This window comes from Ambystoma mexicanum, chromosome 6p, assembly GCF_040938575.1.
Source record: "Ambystoma mexicanum isolate Mex_15411 chromosome 6p, UKY_AmexF1_1, whole genome shotgun sequence".
In the NCBI taxonomy this organism is placed as follows: Eukaryota; Metazoa; Chordata; class Amphibia; order Caudata; family Ambystomatidae; genus Ambystoma; species Ambystoma mexicanum.
The window spans coordinates 42,857,084-42,875,426 of NC_090935.1; the positions used below are offsets into that span (position 1 = coordinate 42,857,084).

Consider the following 18,343-nt stretch of genomic DNA (forward strand, 5'->3'; position numbering starts at 1 on the left):
CTAGACTAGCAGCTCTCCTCATGACTCTGCTACACTAGCAGCTCTCCTCGTGACTCTGCTACACTAGCAGCTCTCCTCATGACTCTGCTATGCTAGCAGCTCCCCTCATGACTCTGCTACACTAGCAGCTCTCCTCATGACTCTGCTACACTAGCAGCTCTCCTCGTGACTCTGCTACGCTAGCAGCTCCCCTCATGACTTTGCTACACTAGCAGCTATCCTCGTAACTCTGCTACGCTAGCAGCTACTCCCATGACTCTGCTACGCTAGCAGCTCCCCTCATGACTCTGCTACACTAGCAGCTCTCCTCATGACTCTGCTACACTAGCAGCTCCCCTCATGACTCTGCTAGACTAGCAGCTCTCCTCGTGACTCTGCTAGACTAGCAGCTCTCCTCATGACTCTGCTACACTAGCAGCTCTTCACATGACTCTGCTACACTAGCAGCTCTCCTCATGACTCTGCTACACTAGCAGCTCTCCTCATGACTCTGCTACGCTAGCAGCTCCCCTCATGAGCTCCCCTCATGACTCTGCTACACTAGCAGCTATCCTCGTGACTCTGCTACGCTAGCAGCTCCCCTCATGACTCTGCTACACTAGCAGCTCTCCTCATGACTCTGCTACGCTAGCAGCTCCGCTCATGACTCTGCTAAGCTAGCAGCTCCTCTCATGACTCTGATACACTAGCAGCTGCCCTCATGACTCTGCAGCTCCCCTCATAACTCTGCTATGCTAGCAGCTCCCTTCATAACTCTGCTATGCTAGCAGCTCCCCTCATGGCTCTGCTACACTAGCAGCTGCCCTCATGACTCTGCAGCTCCCCTCATAACTCTGCAGCTCCCCTCATAACTCTGCTATGCTAGCAGCTCCCTGCATACCTCTGCTATGCTAGCAGCTCCCCTCATGACTCTGCTACACTAGCAAGTCTCTTTGTGACTCTGCTACACTAGCAGCTCTCCTCATGACTCTGCTATGCTAGCAGCTCCCCTCATGACTCTGCTACACTAGCAGCTCCCCTCATGACTCTGCTATGCTAGCAGCTCCCCTCATGACTCTGCTACACTAGCAGCTCCCCTCATGACTCTGCTACACTAGCAGCTCTCCTCATGACTATGCTACACTAGCAGCTCTCCTTGTGACTCTGCTACGCTAGAAGCACCCCTCGTGACTCTGCTACACTAGCAGCTCCCCTCATAACTCTGCTATACTAGCAGCTCTCCTCATGACTCTGCTATGCTTGCAGCTCCCCTCATGACTCTACTATGCTAGCAGCTCCCCTCATGACTCTGCTACGCCAGCAGCTCCCCTCATGACTCTGCTACGCTAGCAGCACTTCACACTGATGCTGCTGCACTAGCAGCTCCCCTTGTGACTCTGCTACGCTAGCAGCTCCCCTCATGACTCTGCTAAACTAGCAGCTCCCCTCATGACTCTGCTGCACTAGCACCTCCCCTCACGACTCTGCTATGCTAGCAGCTCCCCTCATGACTCTGCTACACTAGCAGCTCTCCTCGACTCTGCTACACTAGCAGCTCCCCTCATGACTCTGCTAGACTAGCAGCTCTCCTCGTGACTCTGCTAGACTAGCAGCTCTCCTCATGACTCTGCTACACTAGCAGCTCTCCTCGTGACTCTGCTACACTAGCAGCTCTCCTCATGACTCTGCTATGCTAGCAGCTCCCCTCATGACTCTGCTACACTAGCAGCTCTCCTCATGACTCTGCTACACTAGCAGCTCTCCTCGTGACTCTGCTACGCTAGCAGCTCCCCTCATGACTTTGCTACACTAGCAGCTATCCTCGTAACTCTGCTACGCTAGCAGCTACTCCCATGACTCTGCTACGCTAGCAGCTCCCCTCATGACTCTGCTACACTAGCAGCTCTCCTCATGACTCTGCTACACTAGCAGCTCCCCTCATGACTCTGCTAGACTAGCAGCTCTCCTCGTGACTCTGCTAGACTAGCAGCTCTCCTCATGACTCTGCTACACTAGCAGCTCTTCACATGACTCTGCTACACTAGCAGCTCTCCTCATGACTCTGCTACACTAGCAGCTCTCCTCATGACTCTGCTACGCTAGCAGCTCCCCTCATGAGCTCCCCTCATGACTCTGCTACACTAGCAGCTATCCTCGTGACTCTGCTACGCTAGCAGCTCCCCTCATGACTCTGCTACACTAGCAGCTCTCCTCATGACTCTGCTACGCTAGCAGCTCCGCTCATGACTCTGCTAAGCTAGCAGCTCCTCTCATGACTCTGATACACTAGCAGCTGCCCTCATGACTCTGCAGCTCCCCTCATAACTCTGCTATGCTAGCAGCTCCCTTCATAACTCTGCTATGCTAGCAGCTCCCCTCATGGCTCTGCTACACTAGCAGCTGCCCTCATGACTCTGCAGCTCCCCTCATAACTCTGCAGCTCCCCTCATAACTCTGCTATGCTAGCAGCTCCCTGCATAACTCTGCTATGCTAGCAGCTCCCCTCATGACTCTGCTACGCTAGCAGCTCCTCTCATGACTCTGCTACACTAGCAGCTGCCCTCATGACTCTGCAGCTCCCCTCGTAACTCTGCTATGCTAGCAGCTCCCTGCATAACTCTGCTACACTAGCAGCTCTCCACATGACTCTGTTACCCTAGCAGCTCTCCTCATGACTCTGCTACACTAGCAGCTCTCCTCGTGACTCTGCTACGCTAGCAGCTCCCCTCATGACTCTGCTACACTAGCAGCTCTCCTCATGACTCTGCTACACTAGCAGCTCTCCTCATGACTCTGCTATGCTAGCAGCTCCCCTCATGACTCTGCTACACTAGCAGCTCTCCTCATGACTCTGCTACACTAGCAACTCTCCTTGTGACTCTGCTACACTACCAGCTCCCCTCATAACTCTGCTACACTAGCAGCTCTCCTGCTAACTCGGCTATTGTTAGCAGCTCCCCGCATGACTCTGCTATGCTAGCAGCTCCCCTCATAACTCTGCTACGCTAGCAGCACTCCACACTGGTGCTGCTGCACTAGCAGCTCCCCTCGTGACTCTGCTATGCTAGCAGCTCCCCTCATGACTCTGCTGCACTAGCAGCTCCCCTCATGACTCTGCTACACTAGCAGCTCTCCTCATGACTCTGCTACACTAGCAGCTCTCCTCGTGACTCTGCTACGCTAGCAGCTCCCCTCATGACTTTGCTACACTAGCAGCTATCCTCGTAACTCTGCTACGCTAGCAGCTACTCCCATGACTCTGCTACGCTAGCAGCTCCCCTCATGACTCTGCTACACTAGCAGCTCTCCTCATGACTCTGCTACACTAGCAGCTCCCCTCATGACTCTGCCAGACTAGCAGCTCTCCTCGTGACTCTGCTAGACTAGCAGCTCTCCTCATGACTCTGCTACACTAGCAGCTCTTCACATGACTCTGCTACACTAGCAGCTCTCCTCATGACTCTGCTACACTAGCAGCTCTCCTCATGACTCTGCTACGCTAGCAGCTCCCCTCATGAGCTCCCCTCATGACTCTGCTACACTAGCAGCTATCCTCGTGACTCTGCTACGCTAGCAGCTCCCCTCATGACTCTGCTACACTAGCAGCTCTCCTCATGACTCTGCTACGCTAGCAGCTCCGCTCATGACTCTGCTAAGCTAGCAGCTCCTCTCATGACTCTGATACACTAGCAGCTGCCCTCATGACTCTGCAGCTCCCCTCATAACTCTGCTATGCTAGCAGCTCCCTTCATAACTCTGCTATGCTAGCAGCTCCCCTCATGGCTCTGCTACACTAGCAGCTGCCCTCATGACTCTGCAGCTCCCCTCATAACTCTGCAGCTCCCCTCATAACTCTGCTATGCTAGCAGCTCCCTGCATAACTCTGCTATGCTAGCAGCTCCCCTCATGACTCTGCTACGCTAGCAGCTCCTCTCATGACTCTGCTACACTAGCAGCTGCCCTCATGACTCTGCAGCTCCCCTCGTAACTCTGCTATGCTAGCAGCTCCCTGCATAACTCTGCTACACTAGCAGCTCTCCACATGACTCTGTTACCCTAGCAGCTCTCCTCATGACTCTGCTACACTAGCAGCTCTCCTCGTGACTCTGCTACGCTAGCAGCTCCCCTCATGACTCTGCTACACTAGCAGCTCTCCTCATGACTCTGCTACACTAGCAGCTCTCCTCATGACTCTGCTATGCTAGCAGCTCCCCTCATGACTCTGCTACACTAGCAGCTCTCCTCATAACTCTGCTACACTAGCAACTCTCCTTGTGACTCTGCTACACTACCAGCTCCCCTCATAACTCTGCTACACTAGCAGCTCTCCTGCTAACTCGGCTATTGTTAGCAGCTCCCCGCATGACTCTGCTACGCTAGCAGCTCCCCTCATAACTCTGCTACGCTAGCAGCACTCCACACTGGTGCTGCTGCACTAGCAGCTCCCCTCGTGACTCTGCTATGCTAGCAGCTCCCCTCATGACTCTGCTGCACTAGCAGCTCCCCTCATGACTCTGCTATGCTAGCAGCTCCACTCATGAATCTGCTACGCTAGTAGCTCCCCTCATGACCCTGCTATGCTGGCAGCACTCCACACTGATGCTGCTGCACTAGCAGCTCCCCTCATGACTCTGCTGCACTAGCAGCTCCCCTCATGACTCTGCTATGCTAGCAGCTCCCCTCATGGCTCTGCTACGCTAGCAGCTCCCCTCATGACTCTGCTACGCTAGCAGCTCCCCTCATGACTCTGCTACGCTAGCAGTTCCCCTCTTGACTCTGCTACACTAGCAGCTCCCCTCATGCCTCTGCTACACTAGCAGCTCCCCTCATGACTCTGCTACGCTAGCAGCTCCCCTCATGACTCTGCTGCACTAGCAGCTCCCCTCATGACTCTGCTGCACTAGCAGCTCCCTTCATGACTCTGCTACGCTAGCAGCTCCCCTTATGACTCTGCTACGCTAGCAGTTCCCCTCATGACCCTGCTATGCTGGCAGCACTCCACACTGATGCTACTGCACTAGCAGCTCCCCTCATGACTCTGCTGCACTAGCAGCTCCCCTCATGACTCTGCTACACTAGCAGCTCCCCTCATGACTCTGCTACGCGAGCAGCTCCCCTCATGACTCTGCTATACTAGCAGCTCCCCTCTTGACTCTGCTACGCTAGCAGCTCTCCACACTGGCTCTGCTCCCTCCTCCCACTCTCCCCGACCTGTTGGGAAGTGTGACGGTGTAGGGTTCCTTATCAATAAGACCCTCAACACTGTCCCTCGACCTTGCTCTGGCAACAGCTCTATCTTTTTTAATATGCTACTATTCAATTCCTCCCTCCTACTCCTCTCTCTGTTCTGGCTCTCTATTGACCCCATGGTCCTCTCTACTCGTTCTATTCTGAACTGACCCTTCACCTTCACTTGCTTCCTGCCGACATCTCCATTGTCACCCTGGGGGACTTGAACCTCCCGAAGCATTCTGCAATCACTTACCTTTGGGTCCCTAGAATCAGACCATACTCTCTACTCCCTCGATGACCAGCCTACCCGTGTCTTTCTCTCCCTCACCCCACTCTCTCTGATTACTCTATTGTTCACTTTAACATCTCGCTCTGTCCACCTTCTACTTTCATCTCCCTTCTTCAGTGATCAAGAGGAAAGTCAGACAGAGCTTTCTTGGCCCTAACTGTGATGACCTGAAGACTTATTTCCTGTCTCTTTACCCCTATTCATGCCTCTTCCATTGTCTGTGCTTTCTCTGACTTTCACTACGCACTTATGTCTCCATCACATCTTCCCGTCCCCGTACTCAGCTTTGGTTCACCTCTGAAATCCGGCCTCTCAAAACAAACAAGCTCAGTGAACTATGACGCTGGTGCAATCCATGAATTAGCCGCCATCCTCTCCTGTGTCAACCCATCTTGCACTCCTTTTGACCATTTAGTTCCCCAAATGGTCAAAGATTTAGGGCCTCATTACGACCTTCGCGTAATGGGTTAACGGGCTCCGCTAATGGAGGCGGACTCGTTAAACCCGTTCCGTGAAATTACAAGGGCCCCTCGCGAGACCCGGTAAGGACGCCTGGTAAAACCAGGTGTCGTTACCGGGTCCCGTGAGGGGTAGAGAGAGCTAACAACGGGCCAGGCTCTAATCGGCCCGTTGTTAGCTCCCTCTCCCATTCCCATTGAGCCCTATGGGGGCTCATATGGGAATGGGGAAGGTCCAGGCACGGGTTCACAGAGGGAGGAATTACCGGGCCCTCCGAACTCGGAATGGCCCGGTAATTCCCCATTCTCGGAACCCGGTAAAAGAGCCCGGATTGGCGGCAGCCATGGAGCTAATAGCTCCATGGCTACCGCCAAACTCGTAATGAGGCCCTTAGTCTCAATCAGTTGTCCTTATCTTTCTGAGATCTTTAACCTCTCGTTTTCTCCTCTGGACTCTTCCCTGCTTCCCTCAAATCTGCAACTGTCTTACCCCTATTAGTGAGCCAAACATCCCATCAAACTATAGCACAGATTCTCTTCTTCCCCATTATTCAAAAGTACTTGAGTGGGTGGTTATCGATCGGATCACCAGGTGTCTTGTGGATAATGGCCTTAGAGAGCCACTACAGCCTGGCTTCCATAGTAAACACTCCACCGAGGCTGCACTCACGCACGTTTCCAACATTCTCTCTAATGCCTACCACTGCAAACTCTCTTCTATACTCATCCAGTGGACCTTTCTGCCACGTTCGACACTTGTCAACCACTCCACTCTCATCCCCACTTTCCAGGACTTTTGAATTCACAAATCTGCTCTTGCCTGTCACCTCCTACCTTGACGGTCAAGCCTTTAAAATCTCTTGGAGCTCACACACCTCTGGTCCCAACCGTTTCCCTCTCAGCATGCCAAGGATTAGTCCTTGGTCACTGCTCCTCACCCTGTATACCTCTCCACAAAGAAGCGTATCTCATCCTCTCGCTTTCACCATCACCTTTTTGCTATTGACACTCACGTTTTTCTCATTTTCCTTCTTCACCCCAGTCATCTCGAAACGTATTAGGAACTGTCTCGCTGCAATTCCTCACTGGATGGTTCTCCACTGCCTCATACTGAACTTGTCAAAAATGGATGTCCTCTTTCTCCCTCTCCTCTCATAGCTCCTTCCCACCTCACCTGCTCCGTCACCCACAGCTCGCAATCTTGGGGCTCTATTTGGTAGCTACCTCTAACTGCAACAATTCATAAGTACCACTGACTCCTCAACATTTGGAAAATGTGTCCTTTTCTTACTAACCACTCTCCACAAATTGTAATCTCCACTTACGTGCTCAGCAAACTTGACTATGGCTCAAACCTATGCTTTTGTCTTCCCATCTACTCTTTCCGTGTTCTAGTCATCAACTTTGCTACTTGCCCTTTCTACAACCTCCCCAGACGCTCACCCAGTTTTACCCACCAACAACATGATGGTTGGCCCTCCAGGCACAGCTGCTCTCTCTTCAAGATCCTTCTACTTGTCTGCAAAGCTATCAATGGTATTGCTCCTCAGTACCTATCTGATTGTACTCAACCTCACCATCCCATACCCTCCCTGTGCCTCCACTCGCTCTGCTCTTTCTCCCTACTCGCCCGCTCTACTGCAGCCAACTGCCCATAACAATCAAAGCCACACTGAGTGTGGATCTCTCCAAAGCTCGGCTTGAACTACACTTACTTGCTTGAGAGTAAGCTCCCCCTGCTCTCTCCCCAATCTTTCCTACATGACCCCACCACGTCCTCCAGAGACACTTAATGTATTTTGTTCCTGTTATACATGTCCACTGTTTACATCCTCATAATCTGTCTTGCCACTTGTTCTCATCTTTGTGCTATTGTACAGGCACCCTTCGTGCAAATGTCTCCACCATCTGTAAATGTGTCATTGGAAGTAATTTCCAATCGAAATTGACATACTTGTTCCACAGATAAATAACAATACACCAACTAAAGGGTACTAGCAAAGGACCAAGATTCCAGTGAACTTGGTGGCCAGGCAGGTACCTGCTGGCACAGAGACACCGCATGTGAGTACCTTCAGGTGATGTAAAGACTCAAGGAATCCAACAGAATAGACTGGAGTGTTCCTTGCGACCGCTCAAAAGACTACAGATGTGGTGGAGACAGCATCACTCCATCAAAGCCACTCATTTAAGGAGCTCTGGCAAGGGCTTCACTCTGGAGCCTGGTGTTGGCTGCAATCTTTGGTGCACCACTTCAACTATTCTCTGATGGTATTGAAGTGCTCCACATAGCTTGGATCTTGGACATCCCACCTCTGCCTTCCAGAAGAGTACACAAAATGGCTTCCACATGGTAACAGTCTTGCAAAACAATAGAGAGTGCCCTATGGGGCAAAAATGGGAATGGGGAAGGGGCCATTGGTGAATGGGGAATTACCACCCCACTCACCTCGGAATGGGGCGGTAATTCCATCCACCATGGCGGAGTTGGGACCTTAGCGGCATGGACCATGGTGCTAATAGCGCCATGGTCCTCCGCCAAGGTCGTAATGAGGCCCATTGTCAACATTACCCTCATCACCCACTACATTCGTTATAGTGTTGACAATGACATTTTCTGAATAACATTCATTTTCCTCATCTGAAGACCTCCTTCCTTCCTCTTCATTCACATATAGAACACTTTTTTGACCACTGTGGTCATTTTTGCAGCAATTCGCAAAATGTCCACGTCTTTTGCATTTATTACATATCGCTGTCCTCCCAGGACAAACCACAGATGCTGCAAAATGAGAATTGCTAGCACATCGATAACATAAATGTTCCTCTTTTTCTCCCTTCTCTTTTTTTTCTTCATTCTTCTGTTTCCATGACTTGTTATCACTGCCATAACTACGGCCTATCTTTTCTTTCTCCTTCCCCTTTTTTTATTTTTATGTTCATTTACGTTCACTACTTCCGACTTCGCCTCAGTCACTTCCGTTTTTAGATAATTTAGCAATGCATGCCAAAGAATGTTCCACCCTGCGGGCAACAACCAACAACTCATCCAAACTAGGTTCGTCCTTTAGCCACAGTTCCTCACGTATGCGATCAGCACTGCAGTGTGTCATAAACTGATCCCAAAGATGTTCATCATGTGATCCTTGAAATTTGCAAGTAGCTGCTAATCGTCGAAGAGCTGTGATATATTCTTCCACTGATTCACCTGGCTCCTGAATTCTCATGCGAAAGTTATATCCCTCCAGAACAGTACTGGTTTTCGGATTAAAAGGAAGATCCAATCTTGCCAAAGCACTTTCCAATTCAGACATCTCGTCTCCTTCACCCCCACTAGGCAGCTGTGGAAGAGTTTCACAAATTCTCTGCCCTTCATAGCCCAAATGATGCATCAGCACAGCAAGCTTCCTGTCAGAGGAAAATGAATTTCCCCAAACCGCCTTCATGTAATTTAGGAAGCCTTTTTTCCACTGAGCCCATTTGATTTTTGCCGGGCCCGGACTCGCCATGAACATGGGAGGGCCACTGAGGTTTGCCATAGCCATTTTGCACAGCTTCAATGTTCGGAGTTTAAGCAAACCCAATAAAGTATACTGTAAGGTATCCTCTTGACAGTATCCTCTTGATGTCTTCACTGTTGCTTAAAATCACGTTATTTAGCTTTAAATGCTATCTTGCGCTTTTCAGCTCAACGTGCCTCCTTTGCCTGCTGCTTCCTTTGCAGCTTTAAATCATGAATTGCGCTCTCACAGCCCAAAATAAATTTCAACTGTCACTCTGTGCCTCCCTTGTTTGCAGATTCTGGGTTCCCGCACTCTGGTAATATTCACCCCTCTCCCATAGGCTAGGATCTCACTTCACATACGGCTACACACGGTAAGCATTAGCGTGCGCGCGTACGAACATACGTGCTACTCTTCTTCAAACTCGGCAGCCAAACAGCTTTTCAGCCTGCGTGTGTATGCCAGTATATACGGTATACCCTTCAAAGCAGGAGAGAGGAGGGGACTTCGACGAAGGAAGGAACATGAAGCACAAAAAAGCGACGCCGGACAGTTGAGGAGGGGAGAAGGGCACAGAGCACAACGCGTAACAAACAGGCAGGTGCAGGACTTACTTCCGCGGAACGGAGCAACCGCTACAGGCACAGCAGATCGCTGGAGGTCCTCCGCAGTACAGATCCTCGTCGCCAATGACAAATACCACTCTTCAGTCGACACGGATAAGAAAACAGGGTATTTATTTAAGTATAACTGTATGAATAAGGACCTCCAGCTAAGGAGCTGCTTCCATATAAATCTCACTCCAGCAACAAACAAACTTAGAATCCTATATGAACATAAAGAACCACACCATAATCACATAGAATGTTGCTTCCATGAGCAGCACAAATGCCTTCCTGACCTAACTAAACTACTCTGCACTACATCTATGACATGCTAATGAAAACAATGCATTGATGCTATAAATTGATTATAAAGCATATAATTAAGTAACTTATAAAGCTTCAACTATATAACAGAAACATATGTCACCTCCCCACTGAGAATGTTCATGATTCGTTTGGGATAGTACTTATATATATTGCGAGCTTCTAACGATTCAGGGGAAGGGATCAGCTGATGAATTAGAGAGGCCATGCTCGAGGAACGCGGCTCATGTTCCTTCAGTTGAGTTTCTTGATGGGATCCCCAAGCTATGATGTTGGGCCCATTAAATGCTGCTTCTGTGTGTTGGGTTTGGGACAGGACTGTTCCATTTTGGCTGCTGCAGGAATGTCCATAACTTATGCTCACTTAAGAGTGCTTCTGGGCTACAGCTGAATCCACAAGCCCTAGGTGAGGTTGTCGGGCATCAGTGCTGTAGTTGAGATTCTGCCAAGGCCTGCCTGAGGGTGGACTCTTACCGGGTATGAGATGTGGTTTCCTGTAAGCGTGCTGGTGGGTTTGGGGTTTTCCAGGGCAGACTGGAGGGCAGTAGCAGTTGATCTGTAGGGTGGAAACTTGGCTGATCAGGGCTGTGGCTGTGCTAACGGTGAAGCAACACTTTGAACAGGGTCTTGAATGAGACTGCTAGGGTCTGCTGCAGGATCAACATGGCTGTACTTAAGCTACAGTGAGAGCAGTGCTTCGTGATCCTGAACGAGGAGGGCAGTATTCAGTGAGCTGAACAACTGGCATTTATCAAAGGTTCATGGAAGAATGGCACCGGGGTTTGGCTCCAGTGGAAGAAGATCCATTGTTGGAATTCTGAATCAGCAGTTAATGAGTTCAGACTCTGAATCAGCAATTCTTTGTTTGGTCCTCTGAATCAGCAGCTCTTTATTTATTCGTTTATTTCTAGCTCGCCATAGCCGACAGGCATCAGCGCGCACACATCTACTCTAGGAGATAACGGGCCGTCAATACATATGAGATGGCTCAGGATCAACTCACTATTCAAACAGTGCCTTTAGCAGCTTCCTTAAACTCTGTAACCTTTTTTCCTGGCGCAATTCCACAGGGAGGGTGTTTCAAGCCTGGGCTGACAGGGACAGATCGACCATTTCCTCTTGTTCTTTTCACTCTGGGATCCACTAGGCATTGGGCGGCGGTGGATCGAAGGGTTCTACTTGGTTCAAATTGTACCAAGTTCTGTTTTAGGGAGAGGTGCTTCTCCATGGGGGCACTTCTGGGTTAGTGCAGTTCCTTCCTTGTGCTTGCTATGTGCTCCCTTCAGGGGATGCTCCTGACACTCCTAATAACCTCATTTTGGATCACTTAGAGTTTTTGAACACACTCTTTGCTTGCGCTAATGAGCAGTGCATTGCAGAAATCCAGTCGTGGCATGATAATAGCCCTGACAAGAGCCTCACAGTTTTTGGGTCTTACTAACAGCTTCCTTTATTCCTCAATACTCTTAGTTGATAGTAGGATTTCTTTGCTGCACCGTCCACATGTGCATCGCCTCCAATGGAGGCTTCCATGAAGACATCAAGGATCTTTACTTTATCCGATATTGGAATTTGGCAACCTTCCACCTCAAAGTTTGTATACTCCATCCCTAGTTTAGCCCTCGCTCGCGTAGAGCCATAAATCATAAGCTCTTGAGATGGTCCTCTGAATCAGCAGATCTTGAGATGGTCTTCTGAAACATAACCACTTGAGATGGTATTCAGAATCAGCAGCTCCTGCTATGTTTCTCTAAATTAGCAGCTCTTGCGATGGTCTTCTGAATCATCAGCTTTTGCAATGGTCTTCTGAATCAGCAGCTCTTGAGATGGTATTATGATCCACCTGCTCTTGAGATGGTTTTCTGAATCAAGAGCTCTAACTATGTTTCTCTGAATCAGCAGCTCTTGAGCTAGTCCTCTGAATCTGGAGCTCTTACGTGGCCCTTTAAATCAGCATCTCTTGAGAAGGTCTTCTGAATCAGCAGAACCTGAGATGGTCCTCTGACTCAGGAGCTCTGATGTGGCCCTCTGAATTACTAGCTCTTGAGATGGTCCTCTGAATCAGCAGCTCTTGAGATGGTCCTCAGAATCAGGAGCTCTCAGGTGGCCCTGTAAATCAGCAGCTCTTGAGATGGTCCTCTGAAACAGCAGCTCTTGAGATGGTCCTCTGAATCGCAAGCTCTGAGGTGGCCCTCTGAATCAGCAGCTCTTGAGATTTTCCTCTGAATCAGTAGCCTGTGGCCCTCTGAATCAGCAGCTCTTGAGATGGTCCTCTGAATAAGCAGCTCTTGCCATGGTCCTCTGAATAAGCAGACTTTTAGATGGTCATCTGAATCAGGAGCTCTGAGGTGTCCCTCTAAATCAGCAGCTCTTGAGATGGTCATCTGAATCAGCAGCTGTTTAGATGGCCATCTGAATCAGGAGCTCTGAGGTGGCCCTCTAAATCAGCCGCTCTAGAGATGGTCCTCTGAATCAGGAGCTCTTGATCTGGTCCTCTGAGTCAGGGTCTCTGAGGTGGCACTCTAAATCTGCAGGTCCTGAGAAGGTCCTCTGAATCAGCAGCTCTTGAGATGGTCCTCTGGATCAACAGCTCTTCCGATGGTTCTCTGAATTAGGAGCTCTGAGGTGGCCCTCTGAATCAGCAGCTCTTGAGATGGTCCTCTGAATCAGCAGCTCTTGCCATGGTCCTCTGAATAAGCAGCTTTCAGGAGCTCTGAGATGGCCCTCCGAATCAGCAGCTCCTGAGTTGGTCCTCTGGATCAGCAGCTCTTGAGATTGTTCTCTGAATTAGGAGCTCCGAGGTGGCCCTATGAATCAGCAGCTCTTGAGATGGTACTCTGAATCAGGAGCTCTGAGGTGGCCTTCCGAATTAGCAGCTTGTGAGCTGTTTCTCTGAATCGGCAGCTCTTGAACTGGTCCTCTGGGTCAGGAGCTCTAACTATGTTTATCTGAATCAGCAGGTATTGCGATGTGATTGATTTGTAAATGACAGCTGTTATCACTTCTTCTGTGGTTCTTCTAAAAGCGTTGTCTGAGTTTGACCACTAGACATTCAGTAATTGAGAAACTATCTGAGAATACAATGCTTAGAATTGAGATCCAGAAGAGAGCTGGGCTTATGACATTATATTCGTTATGCGATGTCTTATAAAAAACAAGGTCTTTGAAGGTAATAGACCTTAGCTTGTTCCATTGATTTGCTCTTCTCCTTCCCCGCTGCCATCTTATTTACACCTCTTTAACTTCCTTCAGAATTTACTCTGTTTCCTTTCCTCACATGGTTCCATTTTCCGCTCAATGATACTTTGACCTGATTTCATATCCCCCCTTTGCAGTAGACTTTTCTCCCTCTCTCTTTCTCACTAATCATCACGTTTTCTATTTCCTATCATACCGCCACCTCCTGTACACTCTCCTCTCTTGAGCAGTCTCTTGGCGCTCCACAAAATCTCTTTTCTATTCTCTTTTAGCAGCTCTAATGGCCTATATTTACATCTTCTAACCCTACTTTTTCCCCATTCTCTCCTTCTGTATATCTTCTTTATCTCCCTTTCCCCCTGGGATATCTTCCCTTTCGATGTGTCCCATCACTCCTAGATTTACACAGCCCATCGCATGTTCTTCTTCCTGACTGTGTTCTTCATGTGTACTCTCCTCGCATTTGGTCACCTCTCTTGCCACCATCTTTCTCGGTTTCACTAACACCTTCTCCCTTTCAGGTCGGCTACCAGTCAGAAGAGTTCTATTGAATAGTCAGCTGATCTCTGACCTTTCTCGTGTTCTTTGCTTTTACAGACGGTTCGGACCATCCGTCGGCGCCACTGCTACCCCCCAACATGGAAGCGCTGGCTCTTCTACCTCTGCCCGGGCACGCTCATCGCCAGCTCTGCCGTTGCCCTTTATGCCTTCGTGGAAACCGAGGAGAACTATTTCTACATCCACAGCATCTGGCACATGCTGATCGCCGGCAGCGTGGGGTTCCTGCTGCCACCCCGGGCTAAGGCAGAGGGCAAGATCGCTCCACTACCCAGGAGGAAGGGGTGTGGCTACCAACTGTGTGTCAATGAACAGGAGGAGCTGGGGCTGGTGGACCCGGGCTCGATCTCCATAAACAGCATTTGCACGAGCTGATACCACCGCCATGAGGAGGAACTTCCATTTGCACATAATGCAATGGTGCTGGCATTGATGCTGCTCACAGAAGAGAGCCCTGAGGAAGCCCGGGCCTTTGCGTGACACAAACTGGGAGAATGTGCTGTGTGTCAGTGGGCTCAAGAGAGGATTTCTGCGTCAACCTTGGGCACGGTCCTCTCTCTGCCAAGGCCTTCCATGGACAAGTCAACAAGTTTGTCTGTTGTCGTTTTTTATGTATTACTTGGAGCCAAAACTGAAGACTAAAGAGGTGGGAAAGTGACTGCGGTGGGTGGGCACGGGTGGGGGTGTAACGTGGATCTTTGCCACACAGGGAGGATAGAAGGCCACATGCATAGCCATACACACAAGATGTTTGTCTCCCGTCTCTTTCTTATTGGGGTTTTTGCAGGGTGTTTTTTAATGGAATGACTACTCCCCCTCCCCCAACTATTTCCCCTGCGAGGTTGGGGGGTGTAGGGTGGATCACATTCACTCACTTGATTCACAAGTGTTCTTCTATTTTTGTTTGTCCACGTGTCAACATGAATGTGAAATATGACAGCTGCTTCTGGAGGCCTTTTCTTTCAGGGGAGGGGAGGGATGGGAGGGGGCTTGACTGACACCTCCAGGGTAGATTGTCAGAATGGATATGCTCTGGGGTGGTGGGAGGGTGCACGTGCCACCTTGGAAGCTCACACATTGCTACTAGCCCTACTCTCTTTGACCTCCTCTGGAATAAAGTACTTCCTTCAGACAGTGAGTGATCTTCACAGTATTTCTTGTTTACTGTTGTCTTATAAATATATTAGGGACACCAGTTCTGTGCCACTGTACTTCTTACTCCACAGATCCCTTCTGCTGCCCATGGCACTGAAACAGGAGAACACCCATTTCTCTTTCACCTGGTGGCCGAGCCCCGCTGCCCAACCAGTTGAACCAACTTCCTGCAGTGCCTGAGTTGGGCCAGCTCTGACCATCTGACCAAGAAGGAGTACATCCAGTTCCTGAACTCCTACCCTCTCTCCGGCTTCCGTAGATCCTTGCTGCTCCCTGGGGCATTAAATCTTGAAGGTGTCCATTTCTCCTTCAACCTGCCCAGCCCCACTTCCCTGATGGCTGACCTCAGTGCCTACTGCACTCAGATTGTCCGAGCTCTGACCACATGACTCAGCCTTCTCACCAAAGTCTCTCAGGGTGTTCTTCACCTGATGTCCTGAGCTAATGTCGCAGTAAGGATTTGGACCTGTTCGGGCAAGGTGGGGCTACACCTCTTTCTCGATCGCCCATGATCCCCCCTCTCATATGTGCTGCACTTCTAGCCCAGCCTCAGCCATCTTCTTGCAATCCAGTAAACCTTAGATGACTCAGTCGCCACCAGGGCTATGACTATCTTCAACAAGAAGAACCCACTCCCGGACAGTACACATAATGCATGCAACAACTCGCCAGTCCCAGGTGCGGCTTTCAACTCCGGCCTTACTCCCACCACCTCAGGCCTGGATGCTACATTCATTACAGAATCCTCTTGCGGCCCCACAAGGTGCTTCAACATCATAACATATGGCAGGAGATGATATACAAATGAAAGACAAGATAAAAACATTCTACCATGTACTTAAGATCCTCGTTCCGCAAGGCTACGGTTTACAGCCTGCGGACAGAGTGGAAAGGTCTGTAGTGGCTTGTGGTCAGCAGGAAGCCACCGTTTTCCCATCCATGGCGTGCCTCACCTGCCGCCCCGAAACCAACCAGTTTATTTCAGCTCATCTATCGTCTCTCAGGCACTTCCCCATGCTACTAGAACCATATGAATGAACTAGTAACATCAGTCTACATCACCAACTCAAGAAGGAACTTTCTAGGTGACTTCAACTTAGACGCTACGCCTGCTACCCAGTCCACTAAAGAGTCAGACGTGGACTGTGTTGAGACATTGGTTGTAAAGAAGCACATCACAAACATCACCCAGGTTCTGGGTGACACGCTAGACCCCATCTTGTTCTCCTCCCCACCCATCATGTTATATAGTCTGATCATGCTGCCATGCCATCCACTTCGTCTTCCAAATTGCTAGGAACCAAGAGCAACAGCAGCCCACCTTCATCAACCACTACTCCTCCAGGGCTTCCTCTTTGGATGCCGTGGAGGTTCACCGATGCTCCTGGATGGTGGCTGCTTATCCACCAATGGATGGTAACTCCGTCCTACTGGCTTTTGATCACAGACAGTCCTACATACGCCATTAGAACAACGCTGGGTCAGGACAAATCTACTCGGTATTCCCAGTAGGTAAACCCTCTGTCGAGCAGAGAACGCCTGACGCAAAAAGCAAATCTCATGAGGATCCCGCCATGGTGAAATGATTTTGTAGCACAATTCACACCCCCATAAAACGTGCAAAATGTCAAACTAAACAGCAACAATGTTCAACACTGACAATAAAAGCAACGCCTCTTTTCTCAATAAAATGTGAAAGAATTTGACATACATGACAATAACACCAGCCAAAAAGGGAAAGCATTGTGAACCCCCCTCCCCCAGCCATTACCAATCCCATCAAGGAATAGACAAGTATCATCTCAATTCATCCACATTCAGACCATTGAACTCTGCAGCAGCCTCTGTTCCCTCAAACCCACACACATGAGGACTGTCTCCATCATCAAATAAGACCATTGAACTCTGCAGCAGCCTCTGTTCCCTCAAACCCACACACATGAGGACGGTCTCCATCATCAAATAAGACCATTGAACTCTGCAGCAGCCTCTGTTCCCTCAAACTCATTCATATGAAGACTGTCTACTAGTCGTCCAAATCATCAAATTAGACCAGTGAAGTCTGCAGCAGCATCTGGTCCCTCAAACCCACACACATGAGGACTGTCTCCATCATCAAATTAGACCAGTGAAGTCTGCAGCAGCATCTGGTCCCTCAAACCCACATATATGAGGGCTGCCTCCTAACCGTCCAAATCATCAAATAAGGCCATTCAACTCTGTGGCATCATCTAGTCCCACAAACTCACACATATGAGGACCGTCTCTTCCCTGTCTCCATCCTCAAATAAGACCATTGAATTCTGCATCATCCTCTGGTCCCTCAAACCCACACATATGAGGACTGTCTCGATCATCAAATCAGACCATTGAAATCTCCAGTAGCCTCCGTTCCCTCAAACCCACTCCCATGAGGACCATCTACTAACCGTCCAAATCATCAAATTAGACCATTGAAGTCTGCAGTAGCATCTGGTCCCTCAAACCCACACATATGAGGACAGTCTTGATCATCAAATCAGACCATTGAACTCTTCATTATCCTCTGGTCCCTCAAACCCACACATATGAGGATTGTCTCGATCATCAAATCAGACCATTGAACCATGCCGCAGCCGTCTCTTCCCTGTCTCCATCATCAAATAAGACCATTAAATTCTGCATCCTCCTCTGGTCCCTCAAACCCACTCATACGAATAATGCCTCCTAACAGTCCAAATCATCAAATCAGACCATTTAACACTGCAGTAGCCTCTGGTCCCGTAAACCTACACATATGAGGACCTCCTCCTAACCATCCAAATGTTCAAATTAGGCCATACAACTCTGCTGCATCATCTAGTCCCACAAACTCACACATATGAGGACCGTCTCTTCCCTGTCTCCATCCTCAAATAAGACCATTGAATTCTGCATCATAATCTGGTCCATCAAACCCACACATGCGAGGTCTGTCTCCATCATCAAATAAGACCATTCAACACTGCTGCATCTTCTGGTCCCTCAAACCCACACATATGAGAACCGCCTCCTAACCATGCA

At 49.5% G+C, this 18,343-nt stretch overlaps 1 protein-coding gene across 1 annotated transcript in view; it reads left to right on the plus strand.

Annotated features, from left to right (window-relative positions):
• TMEM8B (transmembrane protein 8B) overlaps positions 1-15,083 on the plus strand; it is an 804,010-nt gene extending 788,927 nt beyond the window's left edge. Inside the window, exon 13 of the mRNA XM_069626692.1 lies at positions 14,186-15,083. Coding sequence (XP_069482793.1) covers positions 14,186-14,521 — 336 coding nt within the window. The 3' untranslated portion in view covers positions 14,522-15,083. The remainder of the gene's footprint in view (positions 1-14,185) is intronic.
• The last annotated feature ends 3,260 nt before the right edge of the window (positions 15,084-18,343 follow it).